Below are 27,585 nucleotides of genomic sequence, written 5' to 3' on the forward strand. Positions count from 1 at the left end.
AATGAGTCTGCATGGGCATTTGGATGGCAAGAGCTTAACATTTCACATACACAGGGAAGAAACTGAAACTTTGCATGTTTGCTTGAGTACTAATCACAGGTCCTTTTTACATACAACTCAGAAGCAAGCAAACTAGGATCAGCTCAGGCTAGACATCCTAATTTGTAAACCAAAATCACAGAACTAATGTAATCAATAATAACAGTTTTCCACATTCTGACACAAATAACAGATAAACAAAATAAAAGCAGAATTTTCAATGTACTTGTAGACAGAGGGAAAATACAAGCTTAGAGACTTGTACAGGATTTATTCATACCAGAAACCATAATAGAGAAATGAGTCTCTCCAGAGAAAGTTCCATTGGTTGAAATGATCTACTCTGGTTGGGACTAAAATAGATTAACCCAATATAAATACACTTAAATTATAATATCAGTACTTTATCTTTTTGCCTTAGAACATTATAAAATATTTTTAATACAAGTTAGAATCTGCTTGGTTTTCTTATTTGCTCTGGAACATACAACCATAATGTTATGAGTGACCTCTCTGCATTTGGGAGTTCTGTCAGTGTGTCAGATGTTGTTTGTTGGAATGGCAAGCATCACTCCAATGCATGACAAGCCTACACAATGCAAAAGCATGATGCGAAAGCACAATACAGAAGCACAATGCAAGAAAAAAACCCAATAAATCCTACAACCATGCCATTTTATTCCAAATATAAACAAACCAATGGCAGTGGTTATTCATGAAAGAGCACTTTAGCTCAATGGAATGCATTAAAGCTTTGCTAAATTCCTGCCTCATAAACTTTCATTTTTCCCTGATCACAACCCCATGTTTGGGGGTATGCTCACCATAATAAAAATTAGAACTTGAACAACTTTTTGCCAACAAAAAAGAAGAAGTACAAGAAATCTGTACCAGTGACATTGATGGGGATAATGCAAGAGGAAATCACTTGGGCATCTTGTTTCATTTTCTCCTCTGGAGTTGGGAGAGGAAGTGCTTTGCTCCAGTTGGTTTGCTTATCCAGTGTAGAAGGGATATTATGTACTGGATTTTTCGGCCTCTGCCCTAACATGACATCTGCGTCTTCTTCCTCTGGATGGTGGGACTGTAAATGAATACAATCAAAATCAGTATTTACTCTTTTACAATGTGAGATCGCCTTTTAAAATATATCCACATGTGAGATTTGGAAGTAGATTGCAGGAAAGGAGGAAACAAAGATTTGTCAACAGTTCATAACAACAGGCTTTCAAGAAATACATAGTAGACAGGAGGTGAAACCCATCTAGCTTACTGGAAATATTTATATACTGGAAGCCAAAATGAATTTGCAGGAAGAGGAAAGAACAGCCAATTTCTGTTTAGTTTCTGCAAGCATGTATGCTCTTACTCCATTTGAGCATACGATATTAGCAACTGTATGCAAATTTGAGTTCATTTTGTTAGCTATGTGCATGTACAAATATCCATTGCAAATCAGTTACATGCAAACTTTCTGCCCATCACAATATCCAAGTTATGTAACTGGGCTTACTCAGTGCAGGCTGATTTTGAGTCACATTATGTGGAAATAGTTTGATAGAATTTCAACATGGTTTCAAGCTAAGACAAAGAAGTTCAACAGAACTTATTTCCAAAGATAATTTTCACCCATTTAGCTGATCCTGTCTAGGAAAGTACATTTTCCAAAATGAAGAAAACTGAATTGGAAGGAAACACAGAAAGGACCAGGATAAATGTTTAACACAACCAAAGGTATATCCTTAATTGTAACTCAATAATAAAACAAAAAATGAAACAGCAAAGGTTACGTCACAACCGTAAAGTCTGCAGAATATCTAGAAAGCATGCAAAAATAATTCAGAATATACTATCCAAACTATAAGGCACACAAGATAAAGAGAAACTAAGAGAGTTGAATCACACAAAAAGAAAACACTATTTTTGAGAAGAAAGCATGACTATTGTGCTTTGTTGTTTTACCAAGTGAGAGGGAAAAAAAGATTAGAAGCAGTTTGTTGAAACAAATGCCTTTTGAAAAACTAAGCTGTTTGAACAAGCTAGTTGAGCGTAAAATACTTTTTTCCCCAGACTATCAAATTATTCATTTTTCATTTATTTTATTATTTTACTGGAGTGCAGCCCTGGTGGAAGTTTGCTGGCTGTTCCAAATATGGATTTCCACATCTAGTGTGAATTTGTGTTTTCTGTTGCTAACTTTGGAAGACTCTACTTTTCTCTGCAATCTATCTTGGAACGTTTTAGTTCTTTCAACTCTTCTTACAAGCTTCAATATTTAATTGGCTCACTCTGTCAGCCTTTAACATTTCACTCATTTTCCAAATGATTTACACTGTCGAATAATTATAGCTTGTTTTTCTTCATAAATGCCTTTGGGGACATCCTTTCCATAGAGCCAGGACGAGCTCACAACTATTACTTAACTCCCTCAATGAAGTGAGTAGGAAGCCACACTTCGCTGCTACTTGTCCAAGTAAAGTTACATCAAATTGGTTGCTTACCTTGTTGGAATCTTCTGCAAAACTGCCCACCAAAAGGGCAAAAATACAAGGGACTTGTCTCTCCCAAAAATATTTTCTGCCATCCCTGGGTTAGGAAAACACTGCAGCTTTCTTTATCTGGTCAGCTTTTGTGCTGTTCCCAGCAGACATGAATGGCTCATATAAACTACTAACACAAAAGAACTTTGTTTCCTAGGTAACATCTGAAAAAAAAAGTTGGTGTATGGAGAGAAAAAAGCCCCACACAGCCTGTATTTTGTGGCCGATTCCTTCCCTGAATAACAATAGATAGCTGGACAAAGAAAGTGAAGTGACCTGACCACAATTTCTGACTGTCTGCCAAAGCTGCTCTTTAGCAAACAATGGCAGTGATAACAGGCCATAGGAGAGATCCATGCTTTTGCTTTGGTGAGTCCCCTTTAGATGCTGTGATTTTACAAAATCTCTTGCTGGCATTTTCCTCTTTAGAGACAAATTTGGTCCAGGCTTTTTAAAAAAATCAGCAAAGGGGGATCCCCTCTTATAAGCTACTAAACCTATTAAATGTACACTAAGCTGCTGAAAGGATGGGGAGGTTTAAAGGGAGCAGAAAAGTTGGCATTCCTTATTGATAAGAGTGTAACACAAAGGCAACAAAGTTAGTCAGCCAAAAAGCAAGCAAGCAAGAGAAAGGATTAGCGACTGGAGAGAGCACGAGAATGAATGAGAGACTGTTATTTTAGTACTCTTCCAATACCTTTCTACTCCATGGGGTCATGTGGCAACACTCAGTGGGGGAGGGCGAGCGGGTGCGGTAAAACTATAAACATGAAATGTGGGGGGAAATGGTTAAAAAAATTAAAACACATACTCAAAATGATTCTGCGGTTTTGGTTAAAATAGTACATCAGAGATATACGCTGTCAATTTAAAACACATCTTTAAGGCAAGCCATTTCCCAATGGGGAAAAAACTTGTCATTCTATAAAATTTTCACTTGTAACTAGGCCTTGTGTTGTTGCTTAGGATTAGCTCTGCAATTTTCCACCTGTTTAACTTTTACACCTAATTGTTATTTACACAGAGGGAGGCTAATGGGCATAAAAGCAATTGCATATGCATGTCTCTGTCAAACAAGCCCTTTGATAGCTAAAAATGCTTAAGGCAACAATGGAGGTTTCTCCTCCTTGACCATGGGAGGAGCTGTCCCAATTCTACACATTTCCAAGGCATACTATTTTAAAGATTTTCTCGTGTGTTCTCCTATCCATCAAATGGATGCTGAAAGCATCAGATATGAGCTTTGCCCTTGTTTCACACAATTAACACATACTGGGCTTCTGTGTGATTTGGTCTGAGAAATGGGAACATTTAGAGCAGGAGTTGGCAACTATGAGGGGATGGTTTCATTCTCTGGACTCACCACAGTACACCATTGAAACATTTTGGTGGCAAAATGGAATAGCCTAGCATTTTTTTCTGACAAATTTCAGGAGCATGTCTTTTGGAGGAAGACCTGGGAGTTGCAGCAATGTCCTAGGACAGTGGTTCTCAACCTGTGGGTCCCCAGGTGTTTTGGCCTACAACTCCCAGAAATCCCAGCCTGTTTACCGGCTGTTAGTATTTCTGGGAGTTGAAGGCCAAAACATCTGGGGATCCTTAGGTTGCGAACCACTGTCTTAGGACCATGTGTTACCAACCCTTGATTTTGACAATGATGGGCCCAGAGTTGAAAAATATTCTAAAGGTACTATTTTCAAGTCAGTATGGGACAGTGCACACCCAACGAACTAAGAACCCCATCAACTTTTTGCTTCTGTGATGTGGAACATAAACCCATGTTCACAATATTACACTGATATTGTTTTACACTTGCCTCTAACAATTCTTTGTTTCTGAACATAACCTGAGCTTGTAAGTCTTCAGTGAGACCTTGATAATTGAGAGCCAAGGAAGAGGGCAATTGAGCAAGACAGAGAAGAGTGTGGGTCTTTAAAATGCCTCTTGGACTATTGACCTAGGCTTAAGGACCTGCTGTATTGTTGGAGATCCCAGAATTCAACAGGGTCCAAATGTCAACATTTGGTATCACACATTCATTTTCCAATTTTAACATTCCCATGGAAGTGAGTGGGTTGATGGGTCCAGTTCTTGATCAATGTGAGAGCAGTTCACTCATTGCCAGAGAAAACGTGGATTGCTTCCAGTGCTGTTACTCTAAATTAACAAAGTTAGATGTTATGAAAAAAAAGTGAATTACAGGATGGAATGAGATTATCATCACTGTTTCATACAAGTCACTTCTATAGTAAGCATTCTTCTACATATTCACATGAATAGGATTATTGCGCAGATTTTAACTATTTACTCACCCATGGCATGAAATTGCCTAGAGAAACTTTCCTCACCAGTGCTAAGTCTCAACTTTATATTTTGAGTTCTGCTTCTCCTCCCCAGAAATGCCCCAAGTGAAAAAATCTAGCCAGAAAGGCACAATTTCCTGCTCTAGAATCAGATATCTCACTACTTTCAGCCTATCCCCTTCATTTTATTTTTGGGGCTGATGCAGTCCATGTTACATAATGGAAGTGGGGTAAAAGTTCATACTAGCAACAGCACAGTTAAGGAGGACTTGAATAGCTGTGTAACTGTCCAAAATCTCTTCCACCATTCTGCTCACACTTAGGGCTAAAGCTGGGGTTGAGGACATGTAGTGAAAAACAAACCCAGAGCCCAAACATCTCTGTACACCCAGAAGTGCACAAGACATTTATGCATTGAGTGTGAAAGTTATGTGAACGTGATTAGAGACCTGCCTTCACTCCTTTGCAATCAATGTAGTAATATCTGTTAAGCTTCCTGATGCACAGTGATGTTGAGACACGGCTTACATGTATGCATACATTGCCCAGTTTTGTTTCCCAGGTAGGCATTCACTGATGTTAATCAGTGATTGCCTTCTAGAGGTCTTGTTCATTGAAAATCAGAAGTTACTCATGAGCTTCCTCCAATTCTTATCATACAATATTTTATATAATAAACACATCTCTTAATGGGTGTATACAGGTACAGCTGGTAATCTGTATCCACTGGTTTTGCATCCACATATTCAGCCAACCATAGCTCAAAAATATTGGGGGGCGGGGGGGGGGGGCGGTAATTCCCAATACTAAACTTTGATTTTGCCATGTGCCAAGCATTATACTGATATACAGGCATACTCCATTGTCACCTCCTGCCATTTCATCGATCCTCAGGCTCTATTCAGCACTCATTTGAGTCATTTGCCATTTTATATAAGGGACACATTTTTACTATATCATTTTATATAATGAGACTTGAGCACCCACACATTTGGTATCCATAGTGGCTCCTGGAGTGAAACACTAGCTAATACTGTGGGCCCACTGGAAGTTTTAGTTCACAATTAGCTTCTGTCAAAGACCATAATTGTTCCAAATGAAATTCCCATGGGATGTTCCCATCAGTTGTCCCACTGACTCCTCCATTTTGAATATTTCTCCTCAACAAAGCCTAGATTTAGTAAACTGGCCATGGCTTACTGGAACTAAATGTATCTATATGGCAGCAGGTGAATAATTTGGGTGAGTAGAGCAGCATATGATAAAGGATCTCCCCATGTATATTTTAGTGGCACTTTGGTGGCCTATTGAGAAGAATACAGAGTGGCACACTGGAATTGGCATTTTTGAAAAGTCGAGCCAGAGGAGACCCACGTTCAGATCTTAAAGTAGAAGGAGGAAAGCGCTTACTGGGGGCAGATGAATCATAAAGCTGATCCGCAGATAGGGTATTACTGGCCTGGCAGTGAATCTAAAGTCACCAATGAGAAATTACAGACCTTGATACTGTAATTTGTAAAAACTTGTAGTATGATCATTCAGGAAATGTAATGACCACTTCCAATTTGACACAATAGCTAGAAATGCCATTAAGTTTAAAAGGTCTTTTCAAAATACTTTAAAATTTCTTTAAATTATAAAATACTATGTTTGATTTATTAAAAAAACTGAAATGTCAATAAAGAATTTGCAAATTTATTTCTCAAATGAAGATTTCTAGTGATAATGCTGAAATCTTTAAAATTAATCTGCAATTCATGGTTATATACACACTAACCTATAAGCCTAAGAAAAAGTGTTTTTTTTTGGGGGGGGGGAGGGTTATTTCCATTGTGAAAGTCACTGAAATTTTCTCATAGAAACATCCTTCCTGTAATGGACAGCTTGAAAAAAAAAAGCTAGTAAAATAACTAGTTAAAGACACCAGTACGTGGTGGTATTAGGGTGATTAAGTCCTGTTTTGCCAATAAGCTCAAGCAGATTTTTTTTACTGAAAGGTCCTTGCAGACAGCCAATTCTCTCACACCAGATGTGACTTGCAGTTTCTCAAGTCACTTCTGACATGGGAAAAGAACCTGAAAGGTCTCCAGGTAACGTTTAACTTTTCTAAGCTCCATAGAAAACTGGAACAGAAATAAGAAGCTCACATTGGTTCACCATTCCTGGCTCAACTATGCAGACTTAACTATTATTATACTGTCCAAAGGAAGAACCTTCATGACTTCTTTGTCCCAACCTTTTTCCTACAACATGAATCCTTAAAATAGATCATAGATGCAACCTTATTTTAACTCTGCAGCACCTTCTTCTGTTGACATTTCCTATAAGGATAAAACATGTGTCTATATAGTTCAACAACATCTATATTTTCATGAATTCTTGAAGCTATAGTTTTGTAGATGAGTCATAAATATCATGAATAAATGAGTCATCACATAAAAACTGCCACACATGTGCAAGTGATTAATTTTACAAATTGTAGTGAGATCTGTATCATGTATATTGTAAACCTAGGAATCTATGTGGTGGCAAAGAAAGATAATAACAGGGAAACTGATGAGCACAATTGTTATTCATTCACACATCTCACTGATATGTAAGTTGGCTTTTTAAGGAAGTGTTGGTGCTTTTAAGAACAGCATGGCTTAGAATAAGTAAAGGTTGACAAGTACTGTTTCTTCAGGTATTACCTGGCAAATCTCTGCCAGACAGAATTACAGCTATAGTTGAGTGTTGGTCTGGAAGAGATCCTTGTCTCCAAAAAAGATCAAAAGCACATATGGAAGAAAAGAGAGAACTTACTTTTAGCACGTGACGATCCTTTGCCTCTTTGTGTTTCTGATTGTAGGTCACAGGGAAAGAAGGAAATGGGGGAGCCACCACTGAGATTTGACTCTGGGTTTTCTGTTCTCTGTTCTCACCCCGGTTTCGCTGCTCTGTTTTGCAAGAACAAGACATAAAAACTGTTCAAACTGGAATGCTTTTTTTTTTTAAAAAAAAGCTGACGGAGAACACTTGAACCACTATCCAGATCCAGTTCATTGTAAGTACGAATATTCTGCATACACTTATGTATACATTTTCTACATACAGAAATGGAGAGCATGTTTGGGGGCCAAAATTATGGAATTTGATATTACCTGTGGATATTGGCAATCATTCTGCAGGGAAAGGAAAGCACCAGTGTCACCTGAGTGGATCGGCTGCCCCAGGCTGCCACTACATTTCTCCACCCAGAAATTCAAAAAGGCCAGAAGTAGCACCATAGCGAACATAATAGAGGAGTTTACTGCTTCTTTTGGGTTCTCTTGGGGTGGACTAAGCTATTGCCTTTCACGACTCTTCTCAGAGGAGGGGATGGATGCTTTTTTGGTAAGAGTTTGTTTGTTTGTTTGTTTGTCTGTTTATACCCTGCCTTTTTCTACCCCGAAGGAGAATCAAGGCGGCTTACATAGAGGCAACTATTCAATGTCTTAAAACACATACAATTCCAAAATATTAAAACTAATATTAAATTAATACATCTCAAACATTTAAAAACATTTCATTCAATATTATTATTATGCCATCCATAATCATAGTCCAAGTCATTCCATAGTCATTGGACATATTCCAGATCTGTTATTGCATTGCACTATTCTCCAAAAACTGATACCACAGCCAAGTTTGACTTTTCTTCTAAAGGCTAGAAGGGAGGAGGCTAATCTAATGTCACTCAAGAGAGAGTTCCATAGCCGAGGAGCCACTACTGAGAAGGCCCTGTCTCTCGTCCCCACCAGTCACGCTTGCGAGGGGAATGGGACTGAGAGCAGGGCCTCCCCCGACAATCTTAATCTCTGAGGTGGTTCATAGGAGGAGATACATATATCACGGTGCTGTACATTGGCCTGTGGATAAATTGACCCAGGATTTTGGACTGCTTTTTTGATTAAAATTTATAGACTTATATATGGGGTAGATATAATCTTGAGCATGTTCTTAATACAAGGAAAGCATCATATAGGGATAGTTCTCATCTATTGGTAGGTCATGATTATTATCCTCTTCTAAGATGGGATGGGTAGGAAAACGTTATCCCTCTGTAGGTTTTCACTGCAACTCCCACAAACCCTTTCCTAGTCAGGGATTTGGGGATTCAAAACCCCAAACAGCTGCAGAACCAGGTCTTAAGGACAACCTGTGAATTTATGATGGATGCTGAAAAGCCTAATATGCACCTTGGTCTCAAAGAATCCTTTCACACTTCACAATAATAGCACCCTGATTTACTTTAGATGCCATGGCAACATATTGTGGTATTCTGGAGTTTGTAGCTTGGTGAGGCACTAGAACTCTCTAACAAGAATTCTAGATACCCATTCCTATGGCAATTAAAGCAGAATCATAATGTTATAAGTGGGTAGTGTGAACAGTCCACAAGCTACCACCATATCATCTTTCCATACACAATTTAAAAGGTGATGCACTTCCTCTTGAAAAATGCAATCTTTCAGTGTTTCTCAGGCTACCTAAAATGGAAGACTGGCATTTTACTTCTAATGTGCCAGGGCCAAGTGCCGTATTTGCATCCATTGGCTACAATTGCTTCTGTCTTTCCTGGAAACACAATGATAGTTTAAGGACTGGCACCAGTCTATGGACCACCACTTTGAGTAGATGTGACCTGAACATATTTAGGATGCTTTCCAGGCATGTGACAGATTAAATTCAGTTGTTACTCTCAATTACAGCAGACCTATTGAATGAATACAAATTCAATAAGCATTGACTTGTCAAGTCCCCACTGATTCAGTGGGTCTACTCTAATTGGGAATAAGGATGGGATTTAGGGACCAAAAATAATTCATTTACATATCTGATGAAATGGTGAAGAAGGATAATTCTGCCTCTCTATCCCCGTAAATTTAACATTCCCTCTCATGCCCAGAGTAATATTCTTGCCAGCAATAGTAAATTAAGACAAAACAGTATATCCTTAACTAATACCAAATTGCTATAAAAAAATGGAAGGAAGGATAGTAAGAAAATTAACATAGTTTTATTTTAGCCCAAATTGCTCAGGGGAATGTGACAGCAAAAATCTAATACCAAAGTTGGTATCAAATAATTTAAATGGAAAGTATTCAAGAAAGAAAATAATCATACAGTCTCTTTATGAGGCTTTTACTTGTTTATTCTTTGCTGAAATGCTTCTCTCCTGGCCACAAGATGGCAGAAGAAGATTAAAACAGCTGCACTGCAGAATCTCCCCTAACACATCACAAAAACTCTATTGTAATTTTAATATTATTATGATCGTATTTCCCTTTATGATTTTTTTAGTGCTATTAAGACAGATGTCACCCGCAACTTGCTATTAAGATAGATTGTTAAGTAATTGATTAGTTTCTTATTTGTAGCCTTTATCCAATGTGGCCATTCTGATCAGTTTATTTATTCATTATTTATTTATTTTGGACATTTATATACCATCTTATCTCGACCTCTGCAGAGGGACTCAGGGTAGCTGACAAGCATAAGCATAAATATACATCTTAGATAAAAACAGTATAAAACATTATAAAAACATCACAAAAACAGTAAAACATTAGAACAATCGCCAGAATTAAATCGTCGTCCTGCACACATTCCATTTGAGTCCATCAGAGCCCATTAAACCATAGCTCTACCATCACATTCGTCTCGTCCGCAAAGGCCTGATCCCACAGCCAGGATTTCACAGTTATTACCTATTTGAAATTGTTGAGATATGTGTACAAACTCTAGATAAAATAATCACGTCAAGGGGATCCTAACACTGGAAGAACGAAGGACAGGATCTCTAGATTATTTTTGCCAATTAAAATCAAACTGTTTTCACTGGTCTACATTGGTTTTAGTCAGAACTTGAGAAAAATGATTTTGAGGACCCCAAACAACAGAATCTCCCAGTTAGAAGAATTGCAGTCAAAATAATATGAAGCCTATATAATTGGCTTCTTCAGTCTCACTTGTTGTCTGGATGTAATTATTCTTGCAAATAAAGAAATCTCAGGACAGTTTGAGTGATTTTAAACATTCCCATGCCTGAATAATGATTTACTGTCATGCACCTCTGCTTGTTTTGGAGTTGTTTTCACTGTCAGAAAGGCATTTCGAATGTAATAGATGCCTTCCTTCTTGTGGGGAAAAGAACAGTCGGAGGGTGAATTTTATTAGGAAATCGAATGACAGTAAAATCTTAACAAGCTCTCTGCCTCCCAATTGTAGCCCTTTACTGTAGTATACAGCTTCTGTTTTGAGCAAAATAAACAACAAATAGAGTGAGAGACAACTTGGTTATGTGTAATCTGGCAGCAGGCATGTAGCTGGGGGAGGGGGGGGGCTTGAGGGGCTTTTTGCTGCCAACCGTTCTGAGTCCCTCCACGAAGGTAGAGAAGAACGGGATATAAAAGTTCTAAATAAATAAATAACTAAATAAATAGATAATAAAGTGAGAGGACAGAACCCATGTTTACTGCTTTGGATACATGAGAGGAAAGACAGATTGTATCTGTAATAAATAAATTAAAATAAACATGATTTACCCCTTCTCAAGGCTCTCAAGTTCTGTTTTGCATGGTGATGCAGTTCCTCAACACAAGCCGGCCTGGTGGAAGGAAGGAAAACGTTTCTCTGTTGATGCCAAGGGGCACGGAAGTACACACTCAGTTTACTTTCGGCATCCAGGTTTGAAACAGCTGTGGGGTCAAAGACAAAAGGACACTTACTCAATCTCATCATGGAATCTGGTGCAGACTTCAACTATAAAAATTACATATGACAAGTGCATATTACAGTTTGGAACAAAGAAAATGATCTGTGACAGCACCTTATGCTGCTAAAAGGTGTTGGGATAATATGAATGAATGGAGTGGTGGGAGGTCTGAATTTGAGCTAAACTTATTTGATGCATTTTTAATAAACTACAAATAAAGTGAAATACATAAACTAGAATAGCATTAACTGCAGATCCTGGGAGTTATTTTTTTCTGTTTATCTATATCTGAGTACAGTCTAACAAACAAGTCAGTATTTTTTGCAGATTTGGAAAGCCACCAGAAACTAGAATAGTATTTATATCTTAATTGACACATTAACCAATCTCATTCTCATTTTCACTGTATCGGTGGCGTTATATTGGTTTCCTTGCACACTCTCCTGACATTTACTAGCAAACTCAGTAAAACTTTCATTATGAGTGAAAGACAACATTCATAATGCTGTTGGTACCAAATTCAAAAACAAGTTTTGTGACATGAAAATCTCTGATAGTTATTTGATCTCTACTCCAACTGATTTGGTTTTATCTCTTGGACTGATAAGAGTAGTATTCAACAGAGCAAATCAGGAAAAAGTCAATGAAACCTAAAAGATTTCAGGTTGCCTTGAAAGGTATTGTATATAAAATATAAAGTAACTTATAAAAATCCTTTTGACTATTGTTTCCTCTTACACTTTCACATCTCTGACTACAAATAGACGTTAATCTTGCAAGAATGGCATACTTAAAAGTTATTGCTTTCAGAACACAAGATCAGAATTGTAATCCAAAAAGTAACTTTTCTAAGCTCTACTTTAGCCAGCATAATTGAGGCAAGAAAGGATAATAATAATAATAATAATAATAATAATAGCAACAACAACAACAACCACAACAACAATTTTATTTCTTATCTCCCTCTCCTTGCTGCTCAAGCGGGTAAAAGAATAATTAAAACACATACACATTGTAAAAATACCACAAATACACATATTAAAATGTATTTTTAAAAATAAAAGATGCATATTAAAATGTATTTCTATAAAATACATATTAAAATACATAAAACAGAGATGAAACAGAAGACACAAGTTTAAAATTCATGTTTAAAAACTGGTTGGAGTTGGGAGTTTGGTAGCAACTAGAGAGGCATTAGCTACCCTATTTGATCTGTTTTTTCCCTCTGTCACACCACAAGAAGGTATATATGTATGCCAGGGACAGCTTTGATCACCATCCTTTCCATTTTTGATAACCACCTACTCTTCTCCAAAGCCCGTTTCTGTCACTGGACAAATTTAGATTCAGCAATGCATCCGTGGGGTCAGGGGGAGCAGGGCTCAAAGATTGAGTGATACTTCAGCTGTGCTGATGTTCCTAGGCAGGGCTGCCTTTGCTTTAGTGCCATGATATGATCTGCTTCAGGACAGCACCAAAGACTTAGGGAGGGGAGGGGCTGAGAGCACATTTGATTGGTTAGGCGAAAGGTTTTTAAGGAAGTACCATTTGGGCATCTTTGCAGGGTACAAAGGGTATAAGGACTGCTCGTTTGGACAGTCCTCTCATGTGAATTATTGATTTCTGGGCTTGTGGAAGCCATTGAGAGCAAAGACAGAAGGGCACAGAAGAGACTCCATCTTGTCTTCTGCCTGTATCATCACTAGAGGCCTCGCCCCCTTCTGGCTCCAAGGGCTGCTCTAGCCAGAGCAAAGACAGAAGGGCACAGAAGAGACTCCATCTTGTCTTCTGCTTGTAACATCACTAGAGGCCTCGCCCCCTTCTGGCTCCAAGGGCTGCTCTAGCCAGAGCAAAGACAGAAGGGCACAGAAGAGACTCCATCTTGTCTTCTGCTTGTAACATCACTAGAGGCCTCGCCCCCTTCTGGCTCCAAGGGCTGCTCTAGCCAGAGCAAAGACAGAAGGGCACAGAAGAGACTCCATCTTGTCTTCTGCTTGTAACATCACTAGAGGCCTCGCCCCCTTCTGGCTCCAAGGGCTGCTCTAGCCAGAGCAAAGACAGAAGGGCACAGAAGAGACTCCATCTTGTCTTCTGCTTGTAACATCACTAGAGGCCTCGCCCCCTTCTGGCTCCAAGGGCTGCTCTAGCCAGAGCAAAGACAGAAGGGCACAGAAGAGACTCCATCTTGTCTTCTGCCTGTATCATCACTAGAGGCCTCGCCCCCTTCTAGCTCCAAGGGCTGCTCTAGCCAGAGCAAAGACAGAAGGGCACAGAAGAGACTCCATCTTGTCTTCTGCTTGTAACATCACTAGAGGCCTCGCCCCCTTCTGGCTCCAAGGGCTGCTCTAGCCAGAGCAAAGACAGAAGGGCACAGAAGAGACTTCCATCTTGTCTTCTGCCTGTATCATCACTTGAGAGGCCCCTCCCCCTTCTGGCTCCAAGGGCTGCTCTAGCCAGAGCAAAGACATAAGAGAACAGAAGACACTTCCATCTTGTCTTAGAATTTACTATTCTTATTTTTAGTTAATTGTGAAAGGGGCAAGGGACAAAGCGAACTGGAGATCTTGGGAAATGATAGAACAGGGGTGGGGGGAGATAAAGGGAACAGAAGACCATGGCAAGTTGAGATCCCAACAAAGAAAATTGCCAACAATGAAATACATATTGAGATTCTGGATATGGAATGCGGCATGGAGGAGGGGGGGTGTTGCGCCAGCCGAGGGGCCCCCATAGAAGTGGTGGTGGGGAAGGGGAGATGCGGGAAAAGGAGACCATTAATTCGGCCTAGGGATCGTGTAACAACATTAGTAATTCCAAACCAGTCTCCTGATATGGTAAACTGGTGTAACCAGGATGGCGGTCCCTCTGGATTGAAGGTGGTGCTGTTGAACGCCAGATCTGTCAATGGAAAATCAACTTTCATCCAAGACTTAATCCTGGATGAGCGGGCAGATCTGGCGTGCATTACGGAGACCTGGTTGGACGAAGCGGGAGGCGTGAATTTGACCCAGCTTTGCCCACCAGGTTTTTCCGTGCAGCACCAGCCGAGATCCGGAGGGCGGGGAGGCGGGGTCGCAGTGGTCTATAGAGATTCCATCCCTCTGACCAGGGGCCCCATCCCGCAGTCAACAAATTTTGAATGTGTCCACTTGAGGTTGGGTGACCGGGACAGAATAGGGATTCTGTTAGTGTACCGCCCACCTCGCTGCACTACAGTCTCCTTACCTGAGCTAGCGGGGGTGGTCTCAGGCCTGGCATTGGAATCCCAGCGGCTCCTTGTGCTGGGGGACTTCAATGTCCATGCCGAGGCGGCCCTTTCAGGAGCGGCTCAGGACTTCATGTCTGCCATGGCAACCATGGGGCTGTCCCAGCAAGTATCTGGCCCCACTCATAGTGCAGGACATACATTGGACTTGGTTTTCTGCCAGGGATGGGAGGAAAGTGGTGGGGTCGAGGAGCTGACCATCTCTCCGTTGCCATGGACCGACCACTTCCTGGTCAGATTTAGGCTCACTGCGCCCCCTAACCTCTGCAGAGGTGGAGGACCCATTAAGTTGGTCCGCCCCAGGAGGCTTATGGATCCGGATGGATTCCTGATGGCTCTTGGGGAGTTTCCCGCCGCCTCGGTAGGTGATCCTGTCGAGGCCCTGGTCACTCTCTGGAATGGGGAGATGACTAGGGCAATTGACACGATCGCTCCGGAACGTCCCCTCTCAAGTAGCCGAGCTAAACCAGCTCCCTGGTTCACCGAGGAGCTGGCAGCGATGAAGCGAAGGAAGAGGGAACTAGAGAGTGTGTGGCGTTCGGATCCGAGCAAGCCAAATCGAACACGGTTTGTGTCCTTTTTAAGGGCATATGCCGCGGCAATAAAAGCCGCAAAGAAGGCCTTCTTTGCGGCCACTATTGCGTCTGCAAAGAACCGTCCGGCTGAGCTGTTCCGAATTGTCAGAGGCCTTTTAAATCCCACCACTCAAGGTGGGAACCCTGACGATTCGACTTCTCGCTGTGAAGCTTTTGCTCAGTTCTTTGCAGACAAAGTCGCTTTGATCCGTTCTGGTCTGGATACCATGTTAATGGCAGTCTCTGAGGACGTAACACGAGCACCTGCTTGTCCAGTTTTGATGGATTCATTTCAATTGGTGAAACCCGAGGATGTGGACAAGATACTTGGAGGAATGAGGCCAACCACATGCATCCTGGACCCCTGCCCATCCTGGCTTCTAAAGGAGGCCAGAGGGGGATTGGCTGAGTGGGTTGAGGTGGTGGTTAATGCTTCCCTTCGGGAAGGCAAGATTCCAGCGAGCTTAAAACAAGCTATAATAAAACCGCTGTTGAAGAAACCATCACTGGACCCCACTAAATTCGACAACTATCGGCCAGTTTCCAATCTCCCCTTCTTGGGCAAAGTCTTGGAACGTGTGGTGGCCTCACAACTCCAGGTATTCTTGGTAGACACGGATTATCTAGACCCGGCACAGTCTGGCTTTAGGCCGGGACATGGTACCGAGACAGCCTTGGTCGCCTTAGTGGATGATCTGCGCCGGGAGCTCGACAGGGGGAGTGTGTCCCTGTTGGTGCTGCTGGACCTCTCAGCGGCCTTCGATACCGTCGACCACGGTATCCTTCTGGGACGCCTTGCAGGGATGGGTCTTGGAGGTACTGTTTTGCAGTGGCTCCGGTCATTCCTGGAGGGTCGATCTCAGAAGGTGTTGTTGGGGGACACCTGTTCAACCCCACAACCATTGTCTTGTGGGGTTCCTCAGGGCTCAATATTATCTCCCATGTTGTTTAACATCTACATGAAGCCGCTGGGGGAGATCATCCGGAGTTTCGGGGTACGGTGTCATCTGTACGCGGATGATGTCCAACTCTGTCACTCCTTTCCACCTGCTACTAAGGAAGCTGTCCAGGTCCTGAACCGGTGCTTGGCCGCTGTGACGGTCTGGATGAGGGCGAACAAATTGAAATTGAATCCAGACAAGACAGAGGTACTCCTGGTCAGTCGCAAGGCCGAACAGGGCATAGGGTTACAGCCTGTGTTGGATGGGGCCGCACTCCCCCTGAAGACGCAGGTTCGCAGCTTGGGTGTGACCCTGGACTCATCGCTGAGCCTGGAACCCCAGGTTTCGGCGGTGACCAGGGGAGCATTTGCACAGCTAAAGCTTGTGCGCCAGCTGCGCCCGTACCTTGGGAAGTCTGACTTGGCCACGGTAGTCCACGCTCTGGTTACATCCCATTTAGACTACTGCAACGCTCTCTACGTGGGGTTGCCTTTGAAGACAGCTCGGAAGCTCCAACTAGTCCAACGCTCGGCAGCCATGATTTTAACAGGAGCGGAGCGCAGGGAGCATACAACCCCCCTGTTGCGCCAACTCCACTGGCTACCGATCTGCTACCGGGCTGAATTCAAAGTGCTGGCGTTGGCCTTTAAAGCCCTAAACGGTTCCGGCCCAAGCTACCTATCTGACCGCATCTCTGCCTATGAACCCACCAGGACTTTGAGATCTTCCGGGGAGACCCTGCTCTCGATCCCGCCTGCTTCTCAAGCTCGGCTGGCGGGGACGAGAGAGAGGGCCTTCTCGGTGGTGGCTCCTCGGCTGTGGAACGCCCTTCCTGCGGACATTAGACTGGCACCATCTCTAATGGTATTCCGCAAAAAGGTGAAGACCTGGATGTTTGTGCAGGCGTTTGAGTAATTTAGTGCAATCTGGTAATGGAACATAGGAATGGAACAATGGACGACGAACCTGGACTACGCTTGGATGATGAGAAAATTGGGTACGGTTGTTTTTTGTAATAATTGTGCATTGTCATTGCTTATTGGTAATTTATGGATAATGTGTTAAGTCAATTGTTATATGTTGTATGGAACTACTGCTGTTTCTACTGTTTTTACTGTTTGTGAACCGCTGTGAGTCGCCTTCGGGCTTGAGATACAGCGGTATATAAGCAAAGTAAATAAATAATAAATTGGTTTGAGAAGCATTTATATCTTGTCAAAATCTAAGTTTCACAGCACACAATTACAACTTTATCATTCCACTTTAACTGCCATGACAACATGCTATGGAATCCTGGGATTTGTAGTTTGGGGAAGCAACAGAGATAATAATAATAAAACTTTATTTATATACCGCTCTATCCTCAGAGCGGTTTCCAAGTGACATCACCAAAACATACAAAGTAAACAGCATAACATAACATTAACAAAACATAAGTATAAAATTATTATTATTATTAAAATTATTATTATTATTATTATTAAAAATAATCCTGCCTATACAGAGCAATTAAAAATCCGGGCCAAGGCTAGTGCAAACTCAAAACATGAGGGGGCCAGGAATTAAGTACAGTGCTGTAACAGGCTATCAGAGCCCTGATAATGAATTTGAAGCACCACTCCTTAACTGCAAATGCCAGGGTTCCACAGGATGGGACTGATGGAATTGTGGTCATTGTGTTATAACTGTGTGAGTTTAGGTCAGGCATGGAGAGCCTTTGGTCTTCCAGCTGTTTTGGACTACCAACTCCCATAATCCTTTGCCACTGGCTATGCTGGGTGGTCCTGTTGAGGGTTGCTGGTAAACATATCTGGAGGGCCAATGATTCTGTGCCCTTGCCTGGAGTGAAAACCTCTCAGAAAATGCTTCTGAAAACAGTTTCAGAGTGGTATGTGGAGGAAAAAGTATCCAACGCATAGGATATGAAAATAGGCACAACAATGAGCAACGCACAGCATGCCAAGAAGTATCTGTTTTGTGAATGCTGACCATTGTCCTCTAATCATGCTGCAGCTGAAAATTATATGGAACTTGTGATTATAAAGAAAATGAGATTTTTATAGCTTTCCATTCCTGCTCATTACACCCATCGTTCACTGCCTTTTCTCTCAGTTTTCTCACTCAAAAAATAAAAAAGTAAGTAAGTATAACATACTGTAGCGAAGCTGCATATAGATGCTTGAAGGTAGTATGGCTTGGTTCATTCAGGCATGGTTTGTTCTAATAATAACAACACAAAGGCCAGCAAGAAAGATTTCTGCTCTATTTATTTTGATAGATCTAAGGGGTTTCCCCCCACGGCTTTGTCTGCTTTTCTAGACTTTTGCATATTCTCTCCCCTTCCCCCTTTAGTTTCTTAACCTTTACTTACTAAATCAAGCAAATGATGTGTGCGTGTGCGTACATGTATGTGTGTGTGTATATATATGCATATATGTATGTGTGTAAACTTTCACTGGTATTTGAAATGAACAGGTTTTTCAATATCTACAAGGGAAAAAATAAAACAAAACAGCAGGGATTTATATTTTTTTGAAAGCATTTTTGGAGAACATGGTAAACAAGTTGTTAAAGGTAGACTGCTACCTAATTGGGTGTTGGGGGAACCAACTCAATTCCATCTATGAAATGCATACATAAATAACGTTCAGACCTAATGAAAACCATGTTTTTCACCAAGGTGAGCCTTGGGGTCCTGTTCTTCTTTCACCTTCCCCCGTAAGTTATCCTTTCTGTACCCTTCCAAATGTTAACTCAAATTTGGATTGCTCTTACACCTCTTGGGCTCTGGTCTGATGTAAACAAAATACTGCTTGAAAAACAGCACATGCACCAGCTTTTTCACCAATCATATTTCCCGCTGGCAGAAAATCTTTGAAAACCATCATTTCTGATGACTATTCACAGTTTACAACTTATTGTACATAGTTGTTTTCAACATACAAATGCAGAAAAGAAATAAGATGTGACTCATGGGGATCTGTTTCTGGATTTCGTGCGTTTATGAGGAACAGCAGATAATGCTGAACTCCTTAGAAACAAAAGACTTCTGACCAAAGAATAGCATAGAGTTATTCTGGAGGATCCAGAAAATGCCTACAAAGGAAATATGTTGTTGGACACAGATGAATGAAATTGTGGATACTTCTCCCATGGTGATTACAATTATATTATACTGTATTTTCTGTGCAAAACATAAGTTAATTTCGCACATATTCCCATCTATCCAGGAACTAATTTTCCAATCATCTTGGAAATATTTTAAAAATATTTCTCCAAGTCCTGCCCTGAGTGGATTCACTAAACAAGGCCCCTGGTCATTTCTGCCCATAAGAGATGCCTCTGTAGAACTGCTCAGAGTGGACTGTACACATTACCTTATTATTTTGTCCTATACCTCAGTTTAATTTTTTTAGATGCAATTATTCCTGCTATGAATTTATTTAAGTAATTTGTTATCTCAGTTTTCTCCTATATGGGATCCAAAGTGGCCTGCATGTTAAACCACTAAAATGATAAGCTGGTCCTCTACATTTGCAAATTTGACTTTTGAGGATATGTTTTCTGTAGTAACTGCAAAGTTCCCTCAATATGACTCCATGGTCAACTTCAGGTGGAAATTGGTCACAGAATTGCATTACGGTATCTATAAATGTCTACACAAAGTGCTTTTCTAAGTATTTGTGAAGTCTTCCAGCATGATTCTATGGTCAACTTCAATGGAAGCTGACCAGAGTTGTGATGGAGGGCCTAGAGATCCCTAGAGAGGTGTTTTTATCCAGGTTTTAAAAAATGGTTTTTTTATTCATGGTTTCCCCGTTGTTGTGGGGGTGTAATATCCCTAACCTCGACAAATGTAAGAAGGGTATAAAATATAGCAAAAACATTCCTGACTGAATATACTAGGAATGTGAAACCCCTGAAGTACAAGTGGTCAATCCCCATATAAAGCCACATATCCCACCAAAACAAGATTGATTAGTTAATTTAATTGATTAACAATGCTATCATATAGAAAATTGTTAATATAATAGCAAAAAGCATAAACACATAGCAACAAGGCATTGAAAACACTTTCAAAACAACAGCCAATGATCTTCTGGGGTCTGTTTCTGTCTTAAATTAGAGTCACAGTCTAAAGACGCTTTACGGAGAGTTATAAAGGAAGCAAACTGCAACAGAAAACAGCTGCTCATATCAGTTGTGCTTATGATCCATTCTATTCAACAGCTGGAAACACTTGCTGAAAGGGTGCGTTATGTTTAATGGCTGTGAGGATATCTATTTTTGATAGCTAAAGTTCAACATAAAGCAAATTTTCCCTTTATCCTCTCAAGATGTGGGGTTTTAAGAAAACTTTAGCACCTGAGTTTGGATCCAAATGAGTTAGGCTTAGATCCTCTGAAAATCTTGACACTCCTAAAACCTTTAGAAGAGCCATCTTTCTCTTCTAAAGGGATGTCTTTTTCAGAAGACTGACTGAATACACCAAGAACATGAAAGATCCCAAAGAACAAGGGGCCAGCCCAACACCCCAATGGCTGCACACCTCCCTCCGCCAGACGTGACTAAATGATTGGTTAATGTACACTGGAATGGAACAATGGATGACGAATCTGGAACATGTTTTTGATGACGAGACGACAGTGAATGGGTATTGTAGTAACTGTTTATTAATTGTGTAATGTGTTAGGTTGTTAACTTTCTATACTGTAGCACTGAATTTTTGCTGTTCGTATTTGTTGTGAACCGCTGTGAGTCGCCTTCGGGCTGAGAACAGCGGTATATAAGTAAGGTAAATAAATAAATAAATAAACAAATGAACTGAAATGTGGTTCTTATATAGTTTAACACACCAGGGCATGAGTCAGTAATGTGGCCCAATCTAAAGACAATGAAACACACACATGTAGAAAGAGTTGTTACGTTACATTCATTCACATGCCAGCAAGTGAAGCCCAGTGATGGTCTGGCAAGGGAGGATGAGAAGAGAGAATCTAAGTATGGAAAGGATAGTCTGAGAAGCTGGGAAAATCCAGGACAAGATGGAAGTGGAACAAGTGGGGTGAATTTCTGGTGCTGGTCCACTGTCATTTTGGCACGTATTCACCATATATCTGCAATATGCATTGAAGCTAATCTGGCAGGAACTCTGACAATTTTGCAGGAAGAGAAAAATATTACAGGAAAGGAGAGAGACAAAAATAAATAAATAAATAAACACCGGGGCAGAATACTTCCTGTTGTCCTTTCATGGTTTTCTTACTCTTTTCTGAAACAAGGGCCTATCTACAATTCTTTATGAATACATGAGTGACAGTCTATCAAGGAATCATTGCAAGTGTAGGGACTCTAATCACTGGAAAGATAATTCTGACCCAATTTTTTTAATAGTCCAGTGTGGTATACTTCAGGGATGGGCAAGTATCAGTGATGGGATATACCCAGGCTCTGGAGAGGACTTTGAGATGCGGCCCTTGCACACCCCACTTGATATGTTTTTTTTTAAAAAAAATACATCAACATTCCTGTAATGCACTTATTTATTTTATTATTTATTTACTTTGTTTTATACTCCACCCTCTCTCCCTCATTGAGGGATTCAGAGCGGCTGATACTTGGAAACAAATTGGTGCTGTTCAAACCAAAGACAATACAAACTCAAAATACATATAAATCAAACACTCAAAAATTTTAACACCTTATATAAAATAACAGTACATGATAAAAACAGTATTAAATATGGTTCGGGCCCAGCTTACTTGTCCGAACGCATCTGCCCCTAAATCCCACCTCGCAATTTAAGATCATCCGGGGAGGCCCTGCTCTCGCTCCCGTCAACAGCGCAAATGCGGCTGGCAGGGACAAGGAGCAGGGCCTTCTCGGCTGTGCCCCCCCCCCCCCCCATGGAACACACTCCCAAAGGAGGTAAGTTCTGCTCCCTCACTCCTGACCTTTAGAAAAAAAATTAAAATCATGGTTCTGGGACCAGGCCTTCAGACAATAGATATATGTAGCTTTTAATGGGGCAAGGACTGGAACGGCGACTCAAGTGATGAGATTGTTTTCTGGTTTTAATAACTGTTTTCATATTTGTTGATGTACTGTTTTTAATATGATTTATGTTTAAAGTGTGGTTTTACTATTGTAGTTGTAAGGCATTGAATTTTTGCCATTATCTATGTGTAAACCACTTTGAGTCCCTAGGGGTGAGAAAAGCGGTATATAAATACTGTAAATAAATAAATAAAACAGCTATATTAAGAACCAGCACCATCTCATTGCCATAGCTGGAATCCATTGCCATTTGACATAATTATTTCTTCCCCAAAAGCTCCCTTCCAGAGAAAAGGTTTTACTTGCTTTCTGAAGGAAAGCAGGGAGGGAGCCATTCTGATGTCCTTAGGGAGGAAATTCCAGAGTCGAGGTGCCACCATTGAGAAGGCACTCTCTCTCGGTCCCACCAGTCGTACTTGAGACGGGAATGGGACAGACAGCAGGGCCTCTCCAGCAGATTGCAGGGTTCGGGCAAGCTCATATTGGGAAATGTGATCGGACAGATAGGTTGGGTCTGCACCTTCAGGATTTTAAAGGTTAAAACCAGCACCTTGAATTGTGCTTGGTAGCAGTAGAGCTGCCACAACAGCGGGGTTGGCTGTTCCCTGTACAGCGCTCCAATGAGCAGCCTGGCCGCAGATGTTTGAACCAGCTGAAGCTTCCAAATGGTCTTCAAGGACAGGCCTACATAGAGCACATTACAGTAATCCAGTCTGGATGTGACAAGGGCATGGACCGCTGTGGCCAAATAAGACGTCTCAAGGTAAGGACACAGCTGGTGCACAAGTTTTAATTGTGCAAAGGCTCCCCTGGCCACTACTGACACCTGGGCCTCCAGGTTCAGTGATGACTCCAGGAGAACACCCAAGTGCAGACTTGTGTCTTTAGGGGGAGTGTAATGCCATCTAACACAGGCTGTAACCCTATACTCTGATCAGCCTTCCGACTGACTAGGAGGGCCGCTATCTTGTCAGAATTGGGTTTGAACTGTGGTGCTGGAGAAAAGTTCTAAGAGTGCCTTGGACTGTGAGAAGATCCAACCAGTCCATACTTCAGGAAATAAAGCCTGACTGGTCATTGGAGGGAAGGATATTAGAGACAAAGTTGAAGTACTTTGGCCACATCATGAGGACATAGGAAAGCTTAGAGAAGACAATTATGCTGGGGAAAGTGGAAGGAAAAAGGAAGAGGGGCCGACCAAGGGCAAGATGGATGTCTGGGATCCTTGAAGTGACCAGATTGACCTTGAAGGAACTGGGGGTGGTTACGGCCGACAGGGAGCTCTGGCATGGGCTGGTCCATGAGGACATGAAGAGTCGGAAATGACTGAATAAATGAACAAAATGAACAATTCCAAGACTCCATCTCACCCAGCAGGATTATGTCAGTGGTGGGACTGTAGGAGTGTATTTACAAGATTTGACTAGACGCATCTCTCTCAGATCACAGGTTACACTACCTATAGTTATCATTTCCAATCAAAGGGACTGGACTTGGGACCTTCTGCATACTAAACCATTAAAAAGAGGGCCTGCCTGCTCTACAATGCTGTTCACATCACCAATATGTCCATCTTCAAGTTGGCACCTGTAATATAAATTCCATTCTCAATTACCTATGATTTGCCATGAGCCTAAATTGTTCCCCAGGCTTTATTCAAGCCAGGAAACACCTATCCGAGGCACAAGCAGGCCTCATTCCTAGAAAGCTCCACAATAAGTCATTTATTTTGCTCTGCTTCCCCCATCTTCTTGTCTTCTCCACTCCATGCCCTAGATTACTTGAGTGAGAAAGGAAGGTTCAAGTTGGGGAAGTGGAGCACAGAAGCACTTTGCCAACTGGGAGTGGTAAGAGAAAGAGCAACGGCAAGGTGTTTCTCTAATGGATTTGCCCTTCTAACCCCCAAGTGAGAATTCAGGATAAAAAAAAGACCTTTCAGCTGCATGTACATTGCAGATGTGTGCAATAGATCCCTGTGTACACCCATCCCCATGACAGGCAAAATCTCCCATCTTAAAAAATGGACCATCTTCCATTAAGAACAAAACCTTCTGCAGCTCATCCAGTCTAACGCGTTGTGACAGAACACGCCGAGAAGTACCGCAACATGCTTATCTATTAATATATGTCTGGAATAATCAATAATGCATGTGCTGTGATACTCTCTCCTCGAGCCGAGTCTGGATACATGCAAAAGCAAATCTGTCTAAGAAAGCAGCTTACTAAGCAAAATTGAAAACCAGAGGAGAACTCCGGCATAATTCCCAGGACTGCTGAAAGCACGTGATGTGCCAAAGTGGGCTTTCTGGTTTCTATGCATAAAACTGCAGCATTTCATTTTTTCCTTTCAAAGGCCAGCATGAAATGAACACCAGAGCACATCTTTCTCTCTCTTCCAGTCTTCTTTATATTCTTCAAGTAACTGGAGCAATCCCTTCCTATCATTCTTCCTTCTTCGAGAAATTTGAAGCTGTCATTTTAAGTGGCAGGTTTTTGCTTTGTTATGTAACAGAGCCAAGAAACCCCCACGTAATTCTGCAAAGAGACTTTGATCACTCAGGACAAGTGAAGGCGGCTTCTTTCGGGTCCTGGCGTATTACTGACAACCAGTGAGAGATCAAATACAAATGTTGGCACAAACAAGGAGCGGGGGAGCGAAACAGCCTTTCCCAAAGCAGAGGCTGTGAAAGAATTTCAGCAGGGTCACCACTGTGTCAGGGCTCTCCTTGGTTTCATTGGACTACCAGTAGATAACAAGGAAACTGCCTACAGAGAAAACTTTCCATGTGTTGCTCTACTTCTGCAGATAAACAGGCATTAACTGACTGACAGAACACCACATTTGCCTCGATCCCAAAGATATCCTAAGTTTGAAAGCTTGCAGCAAGGGCTCCAATTCAAGAACTGCCAGCTGCCATGTATCATGGAAAGTATGTAACCCTACACAGAGACTAGATCAGGCATGGGAAAACTTTGGACCTCCAGATGTTTTGGACTTCAACTCCCAAAATCGTTGCCAACTTACCAATACACACACACACACACACACACACAGAGGCCCGTAATTTTTATTTTGGCAAAATGGTCATCAAAATGACAATGGCAATATGTCCTTGGATGTTTCATTGGTTATAAAGAATGCGGCAATTAAAATGAGGTCTGTCTAATGATCCGTTCTGTAGGATGCTTCGACCATCATACTGGTGGAGCACAGATCTCTGCCATCCACCATCCTTACAAGACTTCGAAAAGCTGGTTCCCTTGGGGTGCCCTCAACATAACTCTGTTTTTTCCTCAAGTTGGAAATAGACTGGGTACATGTCTATAGACAAGCAGTGGCTAGGGAGGCAAAGCAGCTCCTGGTGGCTCCCAGATATTGTGGCACACCAAGGTAGGTGGTCATTGAAGGAAGAACTTGATGCCTTCTTCCTCAAGGTCCAGTGAAGCACATAGCATGGGTTTAATGAGCTATATAACTGAATATATCACCAACAGAATACCGAGCATGCAATCTGGAGAAAAAAGGAAAGTGTCTTTTCTGATAATTAAGGAAAAGTTCAGTGCTCCTGAAAAGAGCTCAATTTTCTATCCAGTAGTTTAGCATGTGTTTCCCCTATTTTTACCTAATATTAAAAACTCATGTCATCTGTATTTTAGTGCATCTAGCCAAATTGTGTCATACAGGCATGTATTGCACCTAGTAAGAATTCAGTATGACCCTCATATCTATGGAATTGATATACAGTTTCACTTACCAATGGGCTTCCTGAACATGCTATACCCTTTTTGAAGTATCTCCAACATTCACACCATTGAGAATGATAGGAAGCACTATTATTTGTAGTTTTACACATCTACACAAAATCTAGGTATATATCCTTCATGGATATGGGTGATTGTGCGGTATGCTTTTGGCAAATAATAGGGGGTCTTTAAATTGAAGCAATTAGGAGACAAAGCAGGAGTCTGCATTTTGTCAGTGTATCTTCACTGTGCAAGATACACATGTACAAAATGTTGCAGATAAATCACAGAGGTTTAATATCACTTCAAACACAACACCTTTCAGTGAAGGCAATTCACAACTTCAGTTATCAAGTGACAGACATACAGCCCTCAATCTTCTGACAAAGGAATATCTTGAAATGAATGGCACTCTTGTCTCTTTGCTTTAAGTAAATCTTGACTTCAGTAGGCACTTTTTCCTTTATATTTTTAGCAATGACAATTTCAAGTTAACCAATAAAAACAAAAAAGGGGGATATAATTAAATCCTTATTATTTTTCAGAATATATTTTATGCCAGTATGTATTAAAATAATATAATATTATATTGATTTTCATCTGGACGTAGTCAACTGGCATAGCTGTTTCAATGGCACAGGAGCTTAAACACATAGCTGTTTCAAGGGCACATACAGGCCCAAGAAGGGAAAACCTAGACTGTCAACAGCCCACCATGAATAACCTGCCTAGCATTTTGCAGATGAAATTGCTTAGATCTGCTCTTAGTTGGATTGCTACAATTGTTAAGATCCAGCAGATGAAACTTTGGTGTGTGCTTGTCCAGTGATGATGAGTGCTTTTCAGATTGTACAACCTGAAGATGTGAACATGATTCTTGGAGAGGTGAAAGCCACCCCATGTAGATGAGATCCATGTACTTCCTAGCTTATTAAAAATATAGAAGGGGAATGGCTGACTGGGTAAAGAAAATGGTAAATGTCTGACTAAAACAAGATAGAGTTGCTGCTTACCTGAAGGAGGCCATTATAAAGCCAAGATATTGTAAAAACTCATATTCTGGATAATTATTGACCAGTCTTTTAACATTATGTTTCTGGGCAAGATTCTGATAGTCTGATAGTCTCCTAGCTCCAGGGGTTTCTGGATGAGATGGATTATCTAGATCCATTTTAATTTAGTTACAAGCCTGGTTATGGGACAGAGACATGTTTCATCACCTTGGTGGATGACCTATACTGGGAGCTAGACAGGAGGAGTATTCCCTTGTTAGTTCTGAAGTATTCCTTGGCAGCTTTGAATATCATGGACCATGGCATCTTTTTCAGGGACACTATTTTGCAGTGGTTCAACTTCTTCTGGAAGGTTGTGCTGGATGACTC

The 27,585-nt window shown here is 41.2% G+C and overlaps 1 protein-coding gene across 7 annotated transcripts in view; it reads right to left on the bottom strand.

Annotated features, from left to right (window-relative positions):
• NHS (NHS actin remodeling regulator) overlaps nt 1–27,585 on the bottom strand; it is a 295,749-nt gene that overhangs the window by 22,090 nt on the left and 246,074 nt on the right. For 5 of the 7 annotated variants that reach the window (XM_060770043.2, XM_060770041.2, XM_060770046.2 and 2 more), the window contains exons 2-5: nt 11,449–11,601; nt 7,685–7,818; nt 3,277–3,339; nt 931–1,123 (exon numbers count right to left, since the gene is read on the bottom strand). In XM_060770043.2, coding sequence (XP_060626026.2) covers nt 931–1,123; nt 3,277–3,339; nt 7,685–7,818; nt 11,449–11,601 — 543 coding nt within the window. The other 2 variants (XM_060770042.2, XM_060770048.2) reach the window with 2 other exon arrangements.

Source organism: Anolis sagrei, chromosome 3 (assembly GCF_037176765.1).
Source record: "Anolis sagrei isolate rAnoSag1 chromosome 3, rAnoSag1.mat, whole genome shotgun sequence".
Lineage (NCBI taxonomy): Eukaryota > Metazoa > Chordata > Lepidosauria > Squamata > Dactyloidae > Anolis > Anolis sagrei.